The sequence below is a fragment of the Cryptotermes secundus genome, unplaced genomic scaffold (genome assembly GCF_002891405.2).
Source record: "Cryptotermes secundus unplaced genomic scaffold, Csec_1.0 scaffold325, whole genome shotgun sequence".
NCBI lineage: Eukaryota > Metazoa > Arthropoda > Insecta > Blattodea > Kalotermitidae > Cryptotermes > Cryptotermes secundus.
Window position 1 is genome coordinate 321,931 of NW_019735464.1, and position 22,971 is coordinate 344,901.

Here is a 22,971-nt window from a genome sequence, read left to right on the forward strand (position 1 = left end):
ACAGAAAGGGACTAATTATTAGATACCACTGCCAAGTAGAGGGTAGAAACCTTGCTGGCAGAAAGGGGCTGATAGCGAGCACCAGTATCGGTAGGGGATGGAGACAGTAGATTTTAAAAGGGGGATGTACAATAGACTATCAGTCGCGGTGCATGGGGAAACCCACCCCCTCAATACTGAATCACTGACTGAATATATATGAAGAAAATATTTTAGTTATCTGCATGTAAATAAGAAATGATATTATCTGTAATGATATGGAACGTTCAGGTGCCACATATAACTTATACGTTAATAAGTTATGTACGTAGATTCTGTAATACTGAAAGGATAAAACACCAAATTCAGACCTTCATTCTATGAAATAGGACATTTATTTCAAATATGATATTACGGAAGCTGAGATAAACGTAACTTTGGATTCCAAGTCTGGAAAATACTGCCAATTCAATGGAAATTTATACCTACAAAATTAATATACATAACCCCCATTACTTGAGTAGCTTTGTCCTATGGTTGCTGGTACACCGTAACTCCTTGACGGTGCACTTCCTTGAGAAAATTTATTTGAAGAGCTGGAAACCCCCGCTGATCTTGATGACCCACGTGATTGTGCAGCCGATGGAGCCCCATAAATTTGAGACTGAGCTCCGAAAGATCCAGATGAAGCACTCGGTGCGCCGTAACTTGATGAAAGCAACGAAGGAACACCGTGTGTAGCAGCTGGCCCTGAAGGGGCCCCGTAACTCTGGGATAGCGAACCAGAAGAAAGGCTGGAAGCACCGAAAGTTGACGCAGGTGCAGCGTAACTACCGGATGCAGCAACTCCACTGCTGAAAGAACCTGCGCTCGGAGCTCCATAACTGCCTGATGGTCTGGAAGGTGCACCACCTCCGAACGATCCAGTTCCTCCAGGGGCGCCATGTATTTGTGAAGAATATCCTCCACCGAAAGAACCGGCCGAAGTAGGTGCACCATAGCCTGGTGAAGGCGCCGCAGGGGCTGCGTAACGATTTGATGTTGCTGAGGGATTTGAAGGCGCTCCATAATTTTGGGATGGTTCTCCCCCACCAAAGGATCCAGAGGAAAAGCTCGGAGAGGGTGCTCCATAACTTGTAGATGGAGGGGCCCCGTAATTTCCGGATGGATTAGATGGTCTCCCTGATGGCGCTCCAAGTCCGCTGTAGCTGGGAGATGGTGCTCCAAAGCTTGCAATTCCGGGCCTGTTCGATGACCCGAATGATGCTGACGGGGTTCCAAATGACGAGGACGGCGCACCGTAGCTCGACGAAGGAGCAGAAGGAGCGCGGTTACTGGTCGAAGGAATTATACCACCGCCTTCTTGTCCAACGCTTGGAGTTCCATAACTGGATGAAGGTGTCGCTGACGCGCCGAAACTCGAAGACGATACTCCAACACCGAATCCATTACTAGGAGCTCCATAACTGGATGAAGGTGTCGCTGATGCACCGAAACTCGAAGACGAAACACCAACACCGAGTCCACTACTAGGAGCTCCATAACTAGACGAAGGTGTCGCCTGTGCGCCGAAACTCGAAGTTGCACTTACACCGAATCCACTGTTAGGAGCTCCATAACCTGATGAAGGTGCCGCCTGTGCGCCGAATCTTGAAGTGGAGGTAGCTCCACCAAATCCACTACTAGGCGCTCCATAACTCGACGAAGGTGTCACTGACGCGCCGAAACTCGAAGATGCACTTACACCGAATCCACTGTTAGGAGCTCCATACCTCGACGACGGAGTTCCACCGTCTCCAAATCCACCACTAGGAGCACTGTAGCTAGACAAGACAGCACCACCTCTACTTCCAAATCCTCCATTGGCAGCCTTGTGACTGGATGAAGAACTGCTTCCTACAAAGGCACTACTAGGAGCACCACCTGCACCAAATCCGCCACCAGGAGCTCCATAACTCGACGAAAGTGTTCCGCCTCCTCCAAATCCTCCATTAGGAGCTCCATAACTCGACGAGGGAGTACCACCTCCACCAACTCCTCCTCTAGGAGATCCATTAATTGACGAAATAGTACCGCTTTGTCCAAATCCTCCATTAGGAGCTCCATAACTCGACGAGGGAGTACCACCTCCTCCAAATCCTCCACTAGGAGCTCCATTAATTGACGAAAGAGTACCGCTTTGACCAAATCCTCCATTAGGAGCTCCATAACTCGATGAGGGAGCACCACTTCCTCCAAATCCGCCACCAGGAGCTACATAACTCGAAGAGGGAGTACCACCTCCTCCAAATCCGCTACTAGGAGCTCCATAACTCAACGAGGGAGTACCACTTCCTCCAAAACCGCCACCAGAAGCTCCATGACTCGACACGGGAGTACCCCTTCCTCCAAATCCGCCACTAGGAGCTAAATAACTCGAAGAGGGGATACCACCTCCTCCAAATCCGCCACTAGGAGCTCCAGAACTCGACGAGGGAGCACCACCTCCTCCAAATCCGCCACTAGGAGCTCCATAACTCGAAGAGGGAGTACCACCTCCTCCAAATCCGCCACTAGGAGCTCCATAACTGGACGAAGGACTACCACCTCCTCCAAATCCGCCACTAGGAGCTCCATAACTCGACGAGGGAGCACCACCTCCTCCAAATCCGCCCACACCAGCAAGTGATACAGGACCTCCTGGAGTTCCGTTACTTGAAGGCGATGATGGTGCTCCGTAGCTACCGGAAAGACCAACTCCTCCGGCTGCCAAATCAGTAATGCAGTATATAACTTAACATGAAAACAATCTGACCGTTGTAAACATTAATCGTCATTGCTGGTGTCTGTTTTTTCGCGTTTACTTTCCTAGCAGCTTGAGAAGCAACAGAATTTATCCGTGTTTTGTAGTCGATTACACAGTGGTAACAGCGGCACTGCAGCTACTGATTTACAGTGACTTACCGTCTTCTTGGGCCGCGCCATAGCTCAAGCGGTTAGTCGTTGGCGTCCCACCGTGGCGGTCAGGGTTCGATCCTGGGTCTGGTCAAGTGGGATTCGTGGTGGACAAAGTGGCACTGGTGCAGGTTTGCTCCGAGTACTTCGCTTTCCCCTGGCAATCTTCATTCCACCAATTGCTCCATAATCACCCTCACCTATCATCTGGGGCTGGTACAATAGGCCAGAAGTGGCCACAGTACAAGGGCCTTAGTCCCGCCCTACTAGCAATAAAAAAATACCGTCTTCTTATGACAAGCTGGGGTCGTTGAAAATACAATTATCAACACATTTAACTTTGTTGAATTTAGTCTATCGGTCTAGACAGCCGCGCTGACCACGAGACACACTCTATCCGCAAAAGTTGGCACTAACTTCGCCGACAAGCGGCGGTCGCTCGGTCGGTATAGTTCGTTTGCGGACTACAGGCCACCGAGTTTGAAAAGTTAGCCTATGTTGAAAGGAACCAGCGTTCCACGGGCGATATTTCGTTTAGTCTCCATGATTATATTGCTGATGAATGGGAGTTTAAGGATAATAATATGAAATACATATTATTCTTATCAAGTTCATTAAAATTTGATTCTAGGTTTCTTCCATTTTTTGCATTGATTTTCATGAACTTGGTTTTGTTGGCTAGATTTGTAGGACAAACTTCTACCTCCTTTTCGATCCTAGTTCCGCCCATGTGCGTGCTTTATCACAATTTTTATTTCATATTTTCTTGTTATCTCCCTCTGAATTAGCCTGGTCTCAGGTGTGTAAATATTTGTAATGAATCTGACAGGGATTGTCCAGTGATTGAGGTTTGCTCATTCTAAGGGACTCTACAGAATAGGTGTCTTCCTCCCTCTCATCTGAGGACGGAAACGTTGTGTTTTCTAGTTTCTAGAATACCGGACGATGTACAAAGTCCAAACACCCAGTTATTTTGAGTAATTAAAAGTTATCAATAAAGAACTGAGTATACATTCAATTAATTATGTTCTCATTTTGATAACAGGATTAATAATGTACAGGTAGGTGTAGCATAAACTTTCTTGGTTCTCGGTTTGAATCTCGGCAAAGAATTAAATTGATTGTGTGTTTTCCGCTACTGAAAACCGTTCTGTAATATTACGTAAAAAATTTAAAAGATTAAAAAAATAAAATTTTTGAAATAAGATTTTAATAATACACAGGTCTAAAATAACATTGAATAAACAATTGGAAGTAACAAATCGTCTAAACAATGCTTAGAATTTAGTTTATATTTTACAAAAAACGTCGTGTCACCATTACAAAGACCAGTCAATCAACTTGTTTAGGGAAGTAGTCTCTGCTCATTCTGAGAATGATTCGAAAACTATATATGTACTTTGTGAGCAAAATGCATTGTGCATTAAAGGGTTAAATATTTACAGATGACTTATCCACTATTTCTAAAGAGTCACAGTTGTCACTGTTACTGTATCATTTACTTTTAGTATGGTTTGTTGTACGGATGCTGTTATGTTCTCTGGTACTGCAACACGTCACAGAAAGCAGCTGCCGCAATGCGAAGTTCTCTTTATAATTTCTTGCGAAATAAATATATAACTCTGTTCAGGACCAGAGAAAGATAACATGTAGCTCTGGCTTGAGCGCGAGAAGCTAAAGAATTTCCACTGTTAGATGCCATTTCCAGGAAACGGCTGATGAAGACACAGCACACAGGAAAAAGGCTTAGCGATTGCTGTGGTGATTTGTAAAGTGTGGAGTTCAGCGATAGCGCTCTAATTACGTGCAGTTCCGAGTGGTGTGTATAAGGGGTCAATTAATCCATTTGCCAATCCAAACCCCGTCTATAGTCATCCCTAAATCGTGTCAATGTTATCTACTAATAAACACCCAGGAGAATTTTAATGCCTTGGTTTTCTGTACCACCGGCTCGGTATAGAAGAATGTTTATACTCGTATACCGTGTACTGACGGGAAACACGAGACAACGAGTAGGAAATGTTAATTATACAGGCAACCTGCATTTATCTCAAATATATTTCTGTAATGATAGCACTTGTTAGTTACTGCCGCGTATGCACTTTTCTACAGAACAGATAATATCAAGGTTTCATGTTTACTTTATATTTTCAATTATTTTTACACCAGTAACTTATTCTGATATGGGGATACATGTGAAATGTTAAATATTATCATCATTTTCCTTATTATTATTATTATTATTACTACCGTAAGCATGTTACGTAGCACGCAAATTCATGTTTCGTGCAGCCATGAAGCGTGTGAAGCATAGAAACAAAGAGGTTTGTAAAAGCGTATATTTTACGAGCGCGTTGGGCAGGAGGAATCATAAATTAAATAATGACGACTACGAATATAATGAAGACATTAAATTCGCATAACCTACTCACTGATGGCCGCTAATATTCCAACTGGCGAGATCTTGCAACTATATAGGACTACTGGATGAAAAATCAAACAGTATTAAAAATTAAATATCTATAGTTATAAACAGGAGCCGGGATAGCACAGTCGTTATAGCGACTGGCTACTGGCTGGACGACCGAGGGGTCGGAATTCGAATCCCAGTACGGTCAAGGGTTTTCTGTTTTCCACGTAGTCCAGACCGACTCTGAGGTCCACTCAGTCTCGTAAACAAAGGGTACTGGGGGCTCTTTTCCTGGGGGTAACTTTACCATTACTCTTATAAACACTTTATTTTTTTTTCACTGGCGCTACAGTCCCAATTTGGGCCTTGGCCTACCTCCATGAAACTCTCCGTTTCACTTCGGTTTACTAGATCTTAGACATATGGTAGGACTCCTTGGGCGAGTGATCAGCTCGTCGCAAGGCCCCTCTACCTGTACACAAACACAGAAAAACGCACACAAACATCCATGCCCTGAGTGAGATTCGAACCCAAGATCCCGCCTTCCGAGCGAGTGAAGACAGATAAACACTTTATACCAAAACTAAATAGGAGTGTATACAAACTGTACAATGTGCCTTTAAGTGTCACCTAGTAACAGAAAGCCGCATTATAAAATACACCAAATTTTATTTTAAAGACATATATTTAAATTTAATAAAACTTTCTTTTTATTTACTGCAATTGTCTTTCCATAGGGGTAAAGCGGCTGGGGCGTGAAGCTGACCATTAATGTCCATCTAGTCCCGAGGCTAAGAATGATGGAACTATACCTCCACTCCCCCATAAGTCTTCATGGCGTAGTGCTTAATTAGTGAAGTAGAGGGACAACTTTACTTCACTTACTACAAACAATTTTTGATACACTATAAATGTATATTAGACTGGTTCAAGACAACAAACCTCCATATGGGAATTATTTATTCCAACGGATTAAACTCTTGATTTTAGTCAATTGAAAGCATATTCTTACCCTCTCGCTTGACTAGAGCAGTCGACTTATCAGCTAGTGTAGTTCCCAGGAGCCACCATGTTATCAGTGCACTCTGAAACAAAAGAAACAGACTTTTCTTAAGCGACTGATGACAGTCGCAAACAGATATTCCTACATTAAAACACCTTCATTATCAAGATGGCGAACATAAATGTTGAGATGGTCTACAAATAGTACTCTTGGGAGGAACGCCGTTTTATACATAAAGAGTAGCTTTAAACATTCCTGGAAATATACTTCTTAGGGGAACACGTCGAAAATTGGCGGGAAATATACGTATAAATGATAGGTTGCAGGGATATGGACTGTAAACGGATTCGGGATGCAGTTCAATGGCTAGCCTTTATGGTGACAGTATGGCCGCGCCATAGCTCAGGCGGTTAGTCGCTGGTTTCCCATCGTGGCGGCCCGGGTTCGAGCCCGGGTCTGGTCAAGTGGCATTTGTGGTGGACAAAGTGGCGCTGGGGCAGGTTTTCTCCGAGTACTTCGGTTTCCCCTGCCAATTTTCATTCCACCAATTGCTCCACAATCACCCTCACCTATCATCTGGGGCTGGTACAATAGGCCAGAAGTGGCCGCAGTACAAGGGACTTAGTCCCACCCCACTAGCAATAAAAAAAAATAAGGTGACAGTAAAGTGAAATGATCATTGTTTCGTGTAAAATTGAAGATTTACTTCGCGCTTCTCGAGTACTATGTTTTTAAGCATTCTTTCTAACCAGTCGAGAATTAAGCTGCATCTCTTAATGCTTATAATTAAATATGTCATTTAATTACGAGTCATCAGTTTGATGGTCACTCATAAACCGAATGAACTTTCGTGATTTTCTTATTGTGTTATGTTAACTTTCTCGGCAAAGACTTGTACACACTTAGGTGTCGGCTCTTACGAATGCATATAAATGACTCTGAAGCGCATTGTTTGGACAGACTTGCGTTTTCCTTCCGCTCACGACTGTGTGGTACTCTCATTCATGTCTAGAGAGGAAAATGAATGGTGGGGGTGCTGGGACAAAGCGCTGAGGAGTTTCTCTTGCAAGGCCATGCTCTCTCTGTTTTCCAAGCCCATATTTCTGCAATGAACGGGACTGTTTGCAGGGTATTCAAAAATCATATGCACCATATTCATTTATCATAGTCTGTGGCTCGAAAATAAATAAATAAATAAATAGCCTTCTGGTGCAGATTTCTTCTTGGGACACTAACAGTCACTCAGTCGAAAATTACTTCCTCTTTTACGGAATAAAGATTCGGCCACACAGAGCGCTACGCTATGTTCGCTACGTACGCTGTGTACACTCTGCGACGCAGCTAACATAGGGAACATAGCGTACGTAGCGTACGGAAGTCTGTGTGGCCAGTCACATTGGCAATAAAGGGAGATATTTTTCTGTTCGTATAGCGCACATAGCGTACGTAGCGCTCTGTGTGGCCGAGCCTTAAGAAAGTCATTTACCATGTTCGTAAGAACAGAGGAAGTAAATCAACAGCAACGTGTGTTACACTTACATTGCTATATAAAAATTAGAATTCAAATAGTTTACGGTCGGAAAATTTATTTAATTTTAATTAATTTAATTTACATATCTCTTAACGATTTTATTAAACGAATTTCTGACGTACATGCACTGCGTCACACAGTATGTTACTCAGGGTAATTAAGTCTGAAGCTAATTATCTGTTACAGGGCAATGAGTTTCAATGGCGTAGTGCTCAAACATTTGTTACTTTCCCTTTCACTTGTGCGTACAATGCGTAAACTTCTCCGACAATGCAGATATCCATTTCTTGACATTTATCATAAATTTACTTTAGTAATTCGTACAGAGAGCTTCGGGCCCAAATATTATTATTATGGCTCTACAGCCCTTTGTTGGGCCTTGACCGCTTTTACGTATAATTTCTTGATCCTATACACAGTCGGTAGGACTCCTTGGACGGGAGATCAGCCCGTCTCAAGGCCGCTACCTACACATAGAATAAACGCACACAGACATCCATGCCTCAAGTGGGATGTGAATCCACGATCCCAGCTTTCGAGCGGGCAAAGACAGTTGAGGCCTAGACCGCGGGACCAAAACGGATATCATACGAAATTAAACTGATTTCACAAGAATTTTCCATTATTTATCTCTATCATAAGGAAAACCACTTTAAAGTATTCACATTTTTGTAATTTTGTTCGGTTTTGTCACTCGATGATATGTTAGTGACAAAGTATACGGTGTTATATCCCAGGAGATAGGATTCTTTGAGAAATAGAGTTCTTAATGCACACTACTTGAGGTTCTTATCTTGCTCTAAAATATTTAAACTTTCCTTCATTTATGCAATCCAAATTTTTTTAACATATTCACAAGATCCTGCTACTGGTCCCTATCCTGACACAGAAGGATCAAGTCCACATCCCCACCACACGTATGATCAACTTTAATATTCCTCCTGTCCACACCCACGTCCTGGAGATGGGGTCTTTCCTTTCAGAGTTACACATTGAAATTCTCTAAGCATTTCTCATCTTCCTCATGCATGGTACATGTTCCATTCATCTCATCTTTCTTGATGTTATCCCCTCATAGCATTTGTTAACATACGCGGCTGTTACAGAATGCAAGATGAAACAGTTACCGATGCAATGCTTGACAACAGATTTCGTACATTTACCGATAATAATTTGAGAGGTATGTATTGAAACCATTGAATCAAATTCCACATTCATTACATATTCATTACACAGGTAAACGTAAATTTATCCCTGTAACAGACCGTGGAGGCTCATAGGTTTTTGTGAGACATCGAGACTCCCACATTTTCTAGATAATCGGCCCACGGTTGGCGGTGAGGTTGTTAGTCTTACGCGCCGGCAGCCCTTTACCCCGCAGGAAGATTCCTGGTATTCATTTCTGTTACGGGCTGAGTCGACCTCAGGGTCATAATGAGGCCGGAAGGATCAGATAAATCGAAAAATTCAACTACCGCATCGGGAATCGAACCCACGACTTTGCGGCTCGTAGCATAATGCCTGAACCAATTACGCTACCGCGTGTCCCCTTTCGTTACACAGAATAAAGCTAAGATAGCGGAAGTACTTACTAAGCGAATCAAATATGAAAAATATGAAAGCTATTGCATCAGCTTCGTATGCTCACAATCCAGTCACAGTATTTAGATTCGTAAAAAGTATAGTTAAGAAGAGGTTTTTTTTTTCTAAATCAGTATCTTTCATGAAAATGAGGATAGGTGAAGACAGAGAGACTACTGTTGGCATATCCACCAACAGAAAGAAACGGTACCATCTGCAACCGGCGTGTGAACACGTAACCTCAATCAGCACAATTACGATATTACCATGCAGACAAGTATGCCTTATAGTGTGTAAATATAGGTTTCATACCTTCAAATGTAGCAGCAATTTATTCACGCAAGGCATCAGTCAAAATTTACTAAAAATCATATTTTTTTTCTAAGCTTCAATAACTAAAGTAAAACTCCACAGAAAATTCAAGAGTTGAAAGACGTCTTAGACAGGAACACAGATATATATTTAAATGAATTATAAATGTTTCCACTTCTCGAACAAATGCATCCGAGCAATAATTTGAAATTACAAAATTTATTAAAATTTAAATTATTTTTTTGCGTTTTACAACTCACCACTTTGCAGTATGACACCATATTTAACGACGGGTCCCGAAAAGAACCTGAAAATACAAACAATTACTAATATACAACAGAAAATAAAAGACAATTTCTTCTTCGTGAGAGTAGGCACACTTCAAACCGACCACAACAAAATCTTTGCAGCTCCTGTCTGGTATATATCCGGTGATGTTGTGTTGATCGCTCTCTCTGCCACCTCGCACTTTATATATACTGGCAGACATCTTGAAAATGAGAATGTACGCATAGAACATTACGTTAGAGTCGGGCTGCAGTTTGGTTTACGTTCAAGAGAAAGTGTCGCTACTGCCACTGATAGTGACTCGGTGGAAGTGGAGATGGAAACTTGAGTAAGCCCACACACTGCTTGCAAGTGTTTGCTGATGGTTTGTGTTGCTGGCACTGCTGGAACCAATGAAGCTATCCATGTTACAGAAAGCTTAGCATGTCAACATCGTCTACTGCCTCACAAACATTATACTGACAGATATTTACAGGTCACAAACTTCATGAGAATATTCGGAAGTAAGAGAAGGCCAGGCCGGTCACGGTAGCCGAGCGGTCTAAGGCATGCACTGTCTTCGCTCGCTCGGAAGCCGAGATCGTGGGTTCCAATCCCACTCAGGGCATGGATGTTTGTGCGTTTTTCTGTGTTTGTCTACAGGTAGAGATCTTGCGACGGGCTGATCACTCGCCCAAGGAGTCCTACCGCATGTGTAAGATCTAGAAAAACCGAAGTGAACGAAGAAGTCGATGGAGGTAGGCCTAGGCCCACTGGGGCTGTAGTGCCAAGAAAAAAAAAAAGAAGAGAGGGCCAGAGTAAATTACGTGAGACTAACCAGGAGCTTCCAAATTTTTACACATCAACCGAATAAGCTAACTTAAGCGGCAAAAATTCTGTTATGATTTCAGGAGATGACTGATTCGAATCTCGGTTAGGGAGCCGGATATTTTGGCTGAAATATTTTGTGATTTAGTCCCATCAGGCAAATGAAAGGATCGTTCCTTAAACTAGTTCACGACAACTTCCTCACATATTACGTCATATTCAGTGCCACCATCATCCAATAATCCGAGCACAATAGATCACTGTAGGTGGCGATGCATGGGCCGAGAAGGCCCACCCATTATACGTTCATTATACATCATCCAATAATCAGATGTTACGTAACGTGAGCTATTGACAGTGTCGCTTAATAAGCAATAAAGTATTTTACATTTGTCAGGGCTCCTCTTTCCGTCTTGTATCTGAATAATATTGATTAAAACACAACAAAAATTACATAATTTTACTCGTTGTTTTGTATGGGACGTAACATGGTCTCTCTTCTCTCTTCGCAATACGGCACATTAAGGGTGCTTAAAGGCGGTGAGCCGAGGAGAATATTTTGACCTACGAGAGAAGAGCAAATGGGCGTGACACGTACCATCGTGAAGGTGAGAAATACACGGGATCAATACAGGGGCCGTGGCCTCTGTCGTGAACACGATAATGTTCCTTCTGGTTACATAAAGGACTGGACATTACTTGAATATATGAGCAACAACTCAGGTTGTCAGTGGGACTAAATAAAGGAAGATGAGATGGGATAGATGTGTAACACAAATGAAACAAATAAGGAATACGCAAACAACTCCAGCATCAGAGAACTGCAAAAGAAGGAAGCACTTGGAGACCTATTAGGGGCAATATTGCAATGGCTTTTGAAGAAGCAGAGCCTGACCTTGCTGCTCATTTGCTAGTGACAGAGTTATTTAATTTTACATTAACTGGCTGCAGCATTATGCGAAACAACTGGATTAATTAATGAATAATAAATACAATAAATAAAAAGAGATATCCCTGCAAGAGGACGTGAAGGCCTACAGTGTTGTAACACGTCGAGGTTTCCACATTTTCTAGAAAATCGGCTCACAAATGGCGGTGAGATTGTCAGTCTTACGAGCCGGCCGCCTTTTAATCTCCAGGAAGATTCCTGGTACTCATTTCTGCCAGAGGCTGAGTCGACCCTAGGGCCAGAGTGTGGCTGGAAGGATTAGGTCAATCTAAAAATCTAATGACCTCATCGGGAATCGAATCCGCGACCTTCCGGCTTGTAGCATAGTACTTCAATTAATTAGGTTACCGCGTGCCCGTAAATCGTTTAATTGGTATGCTGCACAATGACATGTCATTTGTCAAAGGGTGAAAAATGATGATGATTATGGTTGCTGGAACATACAGAACATTCCTAATGACACTGAATTAATAGTACAGTATTAGTTAGGAACGTGGCTGTCCAGCGGGTAGCAAACATGCTCCGCATTCGGGGGCTCCCAATGTTTACATTTTATCCTGTATTATTGGATGCAGTCGGTGTCTCAGATTGTACAGGACCGAATGGCAGGGCGATCGGTGAGTATGGAACTAGAACCGGTTTGGAAGGACACCTTTATGGTCTACTCGAGATGTGTATGCAAGGAGAGCCTGAAGAATACCATAGAAATGAGTCAGGATAGCCGATGTCGAGGCTGAGTACTGAATCGATTACATCCCAAATAAAAATCTACAGCTTTACCTAATATCTCGGATTTAGACCTGGCTTGGTGGCGGTTTGAGGTCCTCCTCGGTCCCTTCAGGCAAATGCTGCTATAGCAGCTCAAGTAAAGCAACGTACGCTTCGTATCGTTTCATAATCCGACCCTATAAAATCAGAATAATTGAAATCGTCGTAAAATAAACCAAGAATATGTAAAATATATATACACATAGACCTATCTGTATGAAGACATGTCAGTCACAGTGGCCGCGCGGTCTAACGGTCTTCGACCGCTCAAACACTAGGATCGTGGGTTCGAATACTACTCGAGGCATGAATGTCTGTGTGCGTTTATTCTGTGTATAGGTAGAGGCCTTTTGACGGGCTGATCCCCCGTCAAAGAGTCTTACCAACAGTGTATAGGATTAAGAAACTGAAAAGCAGCCAATATCCAAATGGCCGTATAGCCATAGACAGATATATATCATGAAGACATGTTTTGGCGTGGTCGTGGTTTTTTGTCTTTTACATAACAGACGATGGATGAAGTCCAAAACAAGCTAAAAGAAGTACAGTATACACCATCGTCAGAATCCTTTCAAGTCTATGTTCTGGCGAAGTAACTCAATGTTACGGCAAAACTAAATATTTGGTAATTATGAACAACAATTAATAATTACACAGAATTATGGGAAATATTAATACATGTGATGCTATCACTTTTATCGGTAACCATTACAATTATCCGTAATTTCCCCCATTCGCAAGTTGGTTAGAATAACTCCATCGTAACCCTGCGAGTCACAGAAGGCGAGGAATATGGAACCCAGCAACTGGGGGCATAACTGGACCACTCGGGGACATAAATAAACAGACGTGGTCTTCCAGGTTGGGGGTTGGAGGCAAGGCATAACTCAAAAACTGTTGTTGTGCCAATGATGATGATGTTGATGATTCATAATTATCGGTAAAAGTAATTATTAACATGATATTTATAACATTACTGGTAATTATGTATAATTACCGGTTTATTCGCATTCTTTTTCCTTGGCACTACAGCCCCAGTGGACCTAGGCCTACCTCCATGAACTTCTCCGTTCACTTCGGTTTTTCTAGATATTAAACATTCGGTAGGACCCCTTGGGCGGGTGATCAGCTCGTCGCAAGGCCTCTACCTGTACACAAACACAGAAAAACGCATACACACAAACTAAACATCCATACTCTGAGTGGGATTCGAACCCACAATCCCGGTTTCTAAACGAGCGAAGACAGTACATGTCTTAGACCGCTCGGCTACCGTGACCGGCTTATTCGCATTTACCGGAATATATATGTTACGACGGCAAAATTATTTATACAAACAAGCGATTTAAATTCTCCATGACGATTGTAAAACATATATTTAAGTATTCATATATGCGTCGTGCACTTGCAGGCATGTTCAACAACAGAACTTACATTCACATTTGCAATGCAAGGAAATAAACTGGAAAACAGGTCTGACTTAACAGTCCGGTAGGGAATATTTTCCACCTTCATCTGCGCCGTCTACAGTATCAACAGTTACGTAAGCTGTAACATTTGCCGTAAGACTACTGCGGTCCTCATTGGTATGGTCAGCGCCATATTTCTTGAGCATAAACTTTCTTCAGTAATGCAATGTGGAGAGTCAATTGTAGACTCTGTGTAGACACTTCCGTAATTACTGAAACAGTACTTATATAGATGGCATTATCTAAATATAGAAGCGCTATGTCGCATTTATTAAAACAAATTTCTGTATTAATTATCTTTACTTCTGGTGATAAGAAATTGAAAATTTTCCCACATTTCTGTATGTTAAATTTTCATTTAAATAATTGTATTCTGTTGGATTTGAGGTTCTCACCGTTCCATCTTACCAAGATATAACGCCGGGTAGTCTGATAAAAGTCACCGAACGTTTCGGAGGAGTATTTTGTTTCCGTCTTCAGGTTTGAAGATTGAGTCATGAGAAGAACCAGCATGAAGAAGACAGCCGATTTCTTGCTTTCCTGATATTCCAAACAGGAAGACGGACATATGTTCCTCCGAAAAGTCGGTTGACCTTCAGGACTACACGGCGTTACGTCCTATAATAGAGAACTCTTCAGTCGTGTCCTAAGTTGTTTTCGTTTTTTAGAATATCTTTTCTGGAATGTGTAATAAACACGCTTCCAGAATTAATATTTTCAATTTTTCGGTAATTTCAAACGGCTACTGACACGAGGTTAGAGAAAACTCCATAATGAGGCGTTCCATAACTTGTACTTTCCTTCAAATATAATTAGAAAGATCAAGTCAAGAAAGATGAGATGGGCAGGGCATGTAGCACGAATCGGGGAGAAAATGAATGCATATAGGACAATGATGGGAAAGCCAGAGGGAAAGAGACCACTGGGAAGACCAAGATGTAGGTGGGTGGGCAATATTAAAATGAATCTTAGAGAGTTAGGATGGTATGGATTGGATTGATTTGACTCAGGATAGGGACAAGTTGCGGGCTCTTGTGAACACGGTAATGAACCTTCTGCTTCCATAAAATGCTGGGAAGTTCTTGAGTAGCAGCACTATTCGCGGCTTCTAGAGAAGGGCTCAGCTCCATGAGCGAGTGAGTGATTATGCTAATTATGCTACACAGCATCTGGAAATCGAAGTTTGGTTTACTTAGCAACTTCCCATGCATATGGGTTATATAGGGACGGACACTAGGATGGGATGTGGGATTTTCATCTGTGAATATTACTATTACAGCCCTTTGGGATTTGACGTCGTGTAGTCTGGTAGATAAGCACCAATATTTGAGTAAAACCTGACCTCTTATTTTTAATGCAAAGACATGACTCCTCTGAATACCAAATGACAGGGAGTCACACCTCATAAGACCGTAATCTGGAGAACAGGATTATTGTGACATATGTAAAAGTGTGCGGCCAAGCCTAATACCAAGGTAATGCCCCAGGATTTGCCTGTATGAACAAAGGATTATTAAAAATGTTTTGGAATAACTGATGAAAGGATCTAAATTCGAGAACTGAAACCCCCGAACATGAAGCAGGAGTCCCGAATGCTAACCGTGACATTTCACTGCGCGGACATGTTTGCTGATTTTTGTAATGAATTAAAAAAAAATCTAATGGGACAGAATTTTTTCGGGCAATTCATAATCCTGCCGATCACGGTGGTCGCGTGGTCTAAGCCTTTAAGTGTCTTCGATCGCTCGTAAGCTGGGATCGTGAGTTCGAATCCCATTCGAAAGCATGGTTGTTTATGGGTATGTGTAATTTATTTGTGTTGTCCTGTGTGCAGACAGCGGCCTTGAAAAGGCTTATCACACGTCGAAGGAGTCCTACCATCTGTTTAAAAAAATTACGAAATTGAAAAAGAGGCCAGGGCCGAACAAAGAGCTGTAGAGCCATTGATGAATGAATGAATTAAATGAAATTTATGTTCCTAATAGGTCACGTCTGGATAATAGGTTTCTGCTGAATATGAAAATAGCATGGGATAATTGAAAGGACCATGAATGCCTTAAAGACTCTTATATTTGTTAATCTCTCTCTCGTTTAAGATTTCATAGCAGCGTTGCGATTTAATGGCTAGCAATACGAGTAGATGAATCATAATTTGTTAGGTAATGGAGCTCAGGTAGGACGCGGTCATGGTTGTTCTGAAGGTAACAGAACAGCGCTTGGCCAGAGAGATCGATAAAAACTGCAAGAACAATGAATATGGGATAAAAAAAGGGGAAAACGGTTCTACAAATTCAGGTATTTACTTTTTTTCAGAATTATTATCAAGATTTATCGGCATAATCTGGTTTCCATTTACAGTTGGTCTGTATTTTATCACTTATTTTTGGAATCCGCTTCTCTGCTTTCAGTAAAAGTAAAAAAAAAAAATCTGTTTTTCCTTTTGAGATTTGAGATTCTCACAACTACGAAGCTGGAGATTGTACTATCTTCTGATATGTGATGTTGTACAGTCTATTAGACTATTACATGTTGCCTCCGTAATCAAAGTAAATCTTCTACCGTGAAGATTGAGATAATGGGCTCTTCAGAAACGCCGGTAACGATCTATAAGAACAAACAGCCGAAATACCAGAAGAGAACGAATTCGATTTGTTTCTCAGTCTAACAATTATGTTACATGTTTTGTTCTTTTTGCATTGCTTTCATTCATATTTTGCTGCATGTCTCACGAAGTGAATCTCAGGTTGACGTGGTTCATGATATATTCGGCCAATACTGTCCATGTTTCACTATTATGGACTAAGAGGACTAAGAATTGACGTGTTAGAGATTTATTTTTTGTATTTTTCTCAAATTTTAATCGATAATATATGTTCAGATCGTGATCTTTCTAGGTTATGACACCTTTTAATTTTGACGTAAATACTAGCGTTTACGAGGAACATGCTGCCTCCATATTCAAGGATAATGATGGACATAGATCCATGTATTAAACCGTTATAGTCTCCTATTAACATCGAGGCAGACAGGACGGAAGGAAAGAGGAAGATAGAAGAATTCTGTATTAGAGATAATTCATATTAATTCTAGTATGAAATCTGTGCTTGGTGTAACTCAGTGCTGTCAAAAGTAACGCGGGCGTTAGGTAGTCGAGAATTTCCACCTGTCGCAGCGGCTCTCGCTTCCGTATTTACATCTACTTCAAAGTCATCGTGACTAAAGCACACTGAAATGAAAGTAGAACAACAGAGGAACCCAGTGCTCCAACAGTAAGATTTATGATACCGTGTTGATAACAGTTCTTCAGTTCATATTAACAGTATTCCTGTGCTCACGGACTCGGAATAAAGGCGTGCAAAAGTTACGGAGGGAGACCTTCAGTTATCCATAATTTCAATTCGCTTTCCACTGACTGACTACATATAGTACAGTGCCTCTATAGAAGTTACTATTCTCTTAGTCCGGATATTCTCCGCCTTGTATGGAATCCGATGGTCCACTATTATGCTCAAGAAAACTCTCAAATACACCCTAATAAATCGAGTCCATGACGTCAGTTTTCTAGGTCGGGTGAGACTGGGTCCACTCGGTACGCCCCCCACTATTTGGCCTATTGTACCAACCAAGGGCCTGTCACGGTAGCCGAGCGGTCTGAGGCATGAACTGTCTTCGCTCGCTCTGAAGCCGGGATCGTGGGTTCGAATCCCACACAAGGCATGGATATTTGGTGTGTGTATGCGTTTATTCTGTTTGTGTTGTCCTTTATTTAGGTAGAGGTCTTGCGACGGGCTGATCACCCGGCCAAGGAGTCCTACCGTCTGTAAAAATGATCACTGAAACTGATATATCAGCCTTATGCTCCAAAGTGGGAGCCAAGATGAAAATACAAACCAAACCAAAGATGACAGATGATGATGAGTGTGGAACAGTCGGTGGAACGAGAATTTGCAGGGGAAACGGAAGTACTCGGAGTAAACCTGCCCCAGTGTCGCGTTGTCCATCACAAATCCCACATGACATGACTTGTGATCGAACATGAGTCGCCGCGGTGGAAAGCCGGCAATTAACCGCCTGAGCTATGGCACGGCATTCCATACCGTATTACTTTAATACCTATTTTAATATTATCCTCCAATACATATGTACATCTCCAAAGTGACAGATCCTTTCGCGATTGTTCAAGTAAACTGCATGAATGTTGCATCTCCCCACACTTCCTGCATGTCCTACCTCCTTCATTTCAACAACACAATGATATTTTTCATTCTGTGTAAATTACGAAACTCCTCGTTTCGCTATTTTCTCCAACTTCCTGTTACTTTCCTTTTTTAAGGTATAAATTTTTCTCAATCGTTTCGTTCTTAAACAACCTCAAAATACGTTGTCCCCTTAAGGTCAGACATCAGGCCTCACATTGCGTATTTCGTGCTTTATGTCTTCTTATAACACCAATTTTTAAAATCACGTAAGAGGAGATTTCGAATTGTAGAAAGTTGTCATCCTTTAAAAATATCTGTGTGCATCGTTCTTATATAACAATTACTGGACCTGGATATTAAAAAAACCTTTTAATTTGAACTCCAGGTCAGGCCGACAGGTCTATGCCACATGTTGCAACTGCTGTGACATCTGAAACTGACATTAGTCAGCTGAGTTTCACAAAACATTATTTCGCTTTGCAGAGTAAAGATAATTAGGAAGAGGAAAGTTCAAACATTTACAGGAATGTAAAGATTTGGGACATCAAGATTGACTTTGAGAGAAAATAAGCACAGCTTAAATTTGCTACATAGCAGGGATCCAACGGAAATGAAATATAGATCGGTTTTTCAGTCATTTGATGACGTGTTTCAGCTGCACAAGTTTCGTAGGATGGTTTTTAAATGACGAATTGGAAAGGATGTGAATGAAAGTGGTCGTAATTTAATTTACGGTAACAGCCAAACATATGCCTGGATGGACTGAGGAAAACTACGAAAATTCTTAGTCATAATAAAGGATATCAAAATCGGGCGAGGTCGAGAGCTCCTGAGTAAAAGCTTTAGATGAAGAGTGTTTTAGATTTCGGCATTATGTGGTAACAAGTAAGTTCAACATATGTTTCGACCGCATTTTCAGTCGATTCACCAGAAAACTGAAAGATTTTTAGAATAGAACAATGTGGTAAAATTCAGGTGTAAAATGGTAAAGTTGTTCCTGTGCTTAATTAATTAAGCACTACGCCATGAAGGTGCACCGGGAAGTGGATGTATAGATCCACATTTTCTTGACCTCGGCACTAGCTGGAGGTGAGTGGTCACCTTCACGCCCCGGCCACTTTACCCCGGGGAAAGGGCCCCCGGCATCCATTGAATAGGAGGTTGGGTGGACCCAAGGGCTTGTCTGGACTACGTGGAGAAATGAAAATTCTTGACCCTATCGGGATTCGAATTCCGACCCTTCGGCCGTCCAGCCTGTAGCCAGTCGCTATACCGACTGCGCTATCCCAGCTCCGAAAATTCATACAATCGCGTTTTCGATCAGCAAATGCAAAATAGAGTCGAGTTCGGAGACAGGAAGTCCGAGAGAGTCCGACTATGAAAAAGGAGGTCCAGGGAGGCCCTAGGAGGCCAGCGGCAGACATGCAGCCTTAAGTCGGCGATTAGGAAGTGCAGTCCTCGAGCAGCAAGGGCATGAGGAAAAACCATTGTTAGAAGACTGTAACCAGGAAACGCATAACTGAGTTGTGAGATAGGCGACAGCCAGCGAGGATCGGAGCCGTGCAACAAGAAAGCTGAGGAACCTACAGCGTGGGCAGCCGTTACCATGCGACCACCAGTGAAGGCATATCAGACTGAGAAGACTTGGTGCGTCCTGTAGTGTGTGTAGATTCGTGAAACTGTTAATTGGAATTACGAGTTTCCAGATTGCAACAAATCCGCTCACCTATGCAAACCCCATGTATAATCATTAATTTTGGAATTTATTTTGCATTTATAGACTGGATTTCTTCTGAATAAAACGAACTCCATGGCCTGTAGTCCGCAAGGCTGCTGAATAATATTTAAAAATTAAATTCGTACCTCACAGGAAACACATTACGCCTCCGCTACAAAGATCATCCGATTAATGCTGTTAGAGAAAGAATCGCTGTTTATAACAAGAACCATAGGAAACAAATAAATACACCCTCTGCGTAGAATGCAGATGGTATATATAGTAACCACTGGGATTTGAAGGGTTATCACAGTGTGGATCCCATGTGGCGAACAATACGAAATTCATAGCCAGACTCATAAACATCCAGCAGTTGGGCCACATGCTATTAGGAAGACACACACACACGGACAACATGTGTCGTGGTATAAAGCTATTGTTTCCTGTTAGAAATTAAAAACAGGCTTTCATGATACCGGGAAGCAGATTTCGGATCGCGATGCAGGGAATTCCTCTTGGTCCAGTTACAAAAGCAACAGTCCACTATTTCAAGCACGGTTTTGTATGCAAGCTTCAGGCTATATGAGTATGCAGGTTAGTTTTACTGGGAACATAGCTAAAAGGAAATTACTTGAGGGGGGGGGGATTGAGCCCGCAGCTCAACATATTTACATGACAGAAATGTTCTCTCTATTGTACATAATTTGTTAACAGCTGCAGTGTCCCACACACGAGCCTATAAAAGGTCTGAATGTATCCAAATATAGAAAACTAGTTTAATGAAATATCTGTATGGGTGTGAAACTTGGTCTCTAACATTAAAGCAGGAACACAGACAGGGTGTTGAAGAGAACATTTGGACCGAAGAGGGCTGAAGTGAGAGGAGGTTGGAGAAAACGGCATAATGAGGAGTTTCATAACTTGTACTCTTCTCCAAGTAAGATTAGAATGATCAGGTCAAGGAGGATAAGTTTGGTAGGGCATGTAGCACGAATGGGGGCATTTCGTACACGGCGAATAACGTTTTGACTGTCTGGAATAGTGATATTTTTAATAAGAGTTCAGCTCCATGGAGTTAGTTCTTTGAAGTTTAATGGGAAAGAAAAAGCGCTGAAGTGAAATATTCAGTATTCCCAGAACTAACTCTCATTCTAGGGCCGCGCCATAGCTCAAGCGGTTAGTCGCTGGCTTCCCACCGCGGCGGCCCGGGTTCGATGCCGGGTCTGGTAAAGTGGGATTTGTGGTGGACAAAGTGGCGCTGGAGCAGGTTTTCTCCGAGTACTTCGGTTTCCCCTCCAATCTTCATTCTACCAATTGCTCCACAATCACCCTCACCTATCATCTGGGGCTGGTACAATAGGCCAGAAGTGGCCGCAGTACAAGGGACTTAGTCCCACCCCACTAGAAATAAACAAAAATCTTATTCTAAATGTTATATTCAAGCACCCTGTTACACTGCGTAGATCTGACTTTGCGTTTTACTTTTATGCCGTCTATGTGCAACGTCGGTTACTGTTCATTCGTCGTTTCTCTGTATTGACCCTAAACCTTTCTGCCTAACCGGCACAACAAACGATAGTGACAGCGGATCAACACAAAAAAAAAATCCTGCCTCAACAAGAAAATTCAAGACAGCCACAGCAAAGCAAAAAACAAGCAAACCATAAGACAAACACGTCCAACCCAAGGACACCAAAATTATAGCAGATGGTTAACCCACATAACCAGAATTAATCCGAGACAACCACAAAAGAAAAGCGGAACGGCATCACAGCAAAGCAGCGGATTCTTTCGTCACAACCTGCACACCTGATGATGGCCGGTTAGGCCGAAACATGTAGTGACAATGAAGAAGACCTACGAGTGATAGTAACCGGCCGGCCACGGTAGCCGAGCGGTCTAAGGCACGTACTGTCTTCGCTCGCTTGGAAACCGGGATCATGGGTTCGAATCCCACTCAGGGCATGGATGTCTAGTTTGTGTGTGTGTGTACAGGTAGAGGCCTTGCGACGAGCTGATCACCTGCCCAAGAAGTCCTACCTAATGTGTAAGATCTAGAAAAACCGAAGTGAACGGAGAAGTTCATGGAGGTAGGCCTAGGCCCACTGACGCTGTAGTGCCAAGGGGGGAAAAAATAGTAACCGACGTTGCATGTAGAAGGAAAAAAGTGGGTACGCAAAGTCAGATAACTCTTATTCACTGAACACAGAGAAAGGATGCTTTTCTCAGCGCGTTATGTGTAAGCTTATGGACTGGAATCCGAACAGCTTAGGAAATATTACTTTCAGACCTTGTCTATAGGTAAAGTAGCCCTATGCTTAACTAATTAAGACGTATGGGGGAGTGGATATATATAGATCCACATTTTCCTGACCTTGGCACTAGATGGAGTTAGACATCTGAATAAGACATTACCATTCAGGATATATGAAAGTACTTAAAATAAATGGAAAATATTTGTGTGTATTCTCTTTTTGTACAAATGATTCAGCTACTCAATCAATTCTTTTTCCACAAATTGCGCCACCTTCATCATCACCAACATCCAGGTCTGGTACAACAGACACAGTCCTGGGCGACCTACAAAGCGGATTCGGTCTCACCCCAACCCTCGAATAAAAAATGCATAAAAAGAAGGAAGACGGGAGAACTAAGCATAGATAGGAGTGTAATGTTAAAATGTATGCTATATATCCAAAAGTGTGAGGCTGTGGACTGGGTTTATGTGGTTCAGAACAGGGTCTCGTGAACACGGCTCAGAACCCTCGGTAGATAATTTCTTGATTAACTCAGAGACTGCTAGCTCTTCAAGAAGGTTTCTGCTCCGTGCACTTACTTGTTAGTTTTGTATTCTTGCTTCTGTAATCTGATGAAAGTAAGCGGAAGCATTGCCTTTTCCATAGCTCCATGCTTAATGGATTGTTCTGGGAGTTACTTAACACCTTCCTGTCGATTGTAGGTCTTAAGTAGATGCTAAAGAGATGAGAAGAAGATTATGAATAATATATCTAAGAGAATAGGGAA

At 42.2% G+C, this 22,971-nt stretch overlaps 1 protein-coding gene across 1 annotated transcript in view; it reads right to left on the minus strand.

Annotated features, from left to right (window-relative positions):
• Positions 1-203: 203 nt before the first annotated feature.
• LOC111869332 (pro-resilin) overlaps positions 204-22,971 on the minus strand; it is a 72,495-nt gene continuing 49,727 nt past the window's right edge. The window contains exons 2-4 of the mRNA XM_033753381.1: positions 10,011-10,057; positions 6,336-6,408; positions 204-2,724 (exon numbers count right to left, since the gene is read on the minus strand). Coding sequence (XP_033609272.1) covers positions 473-2,724; positions 6,336-6,408; positions 10,011-10,057 — 2,372 coding nt within the window. The 3' untranslated portion in view covers positions 204-472. The remainder of the gene's footprint in view (positions 2,725-6,335; positions 6,409-10,010; positions 10,058-22,971) is intronic.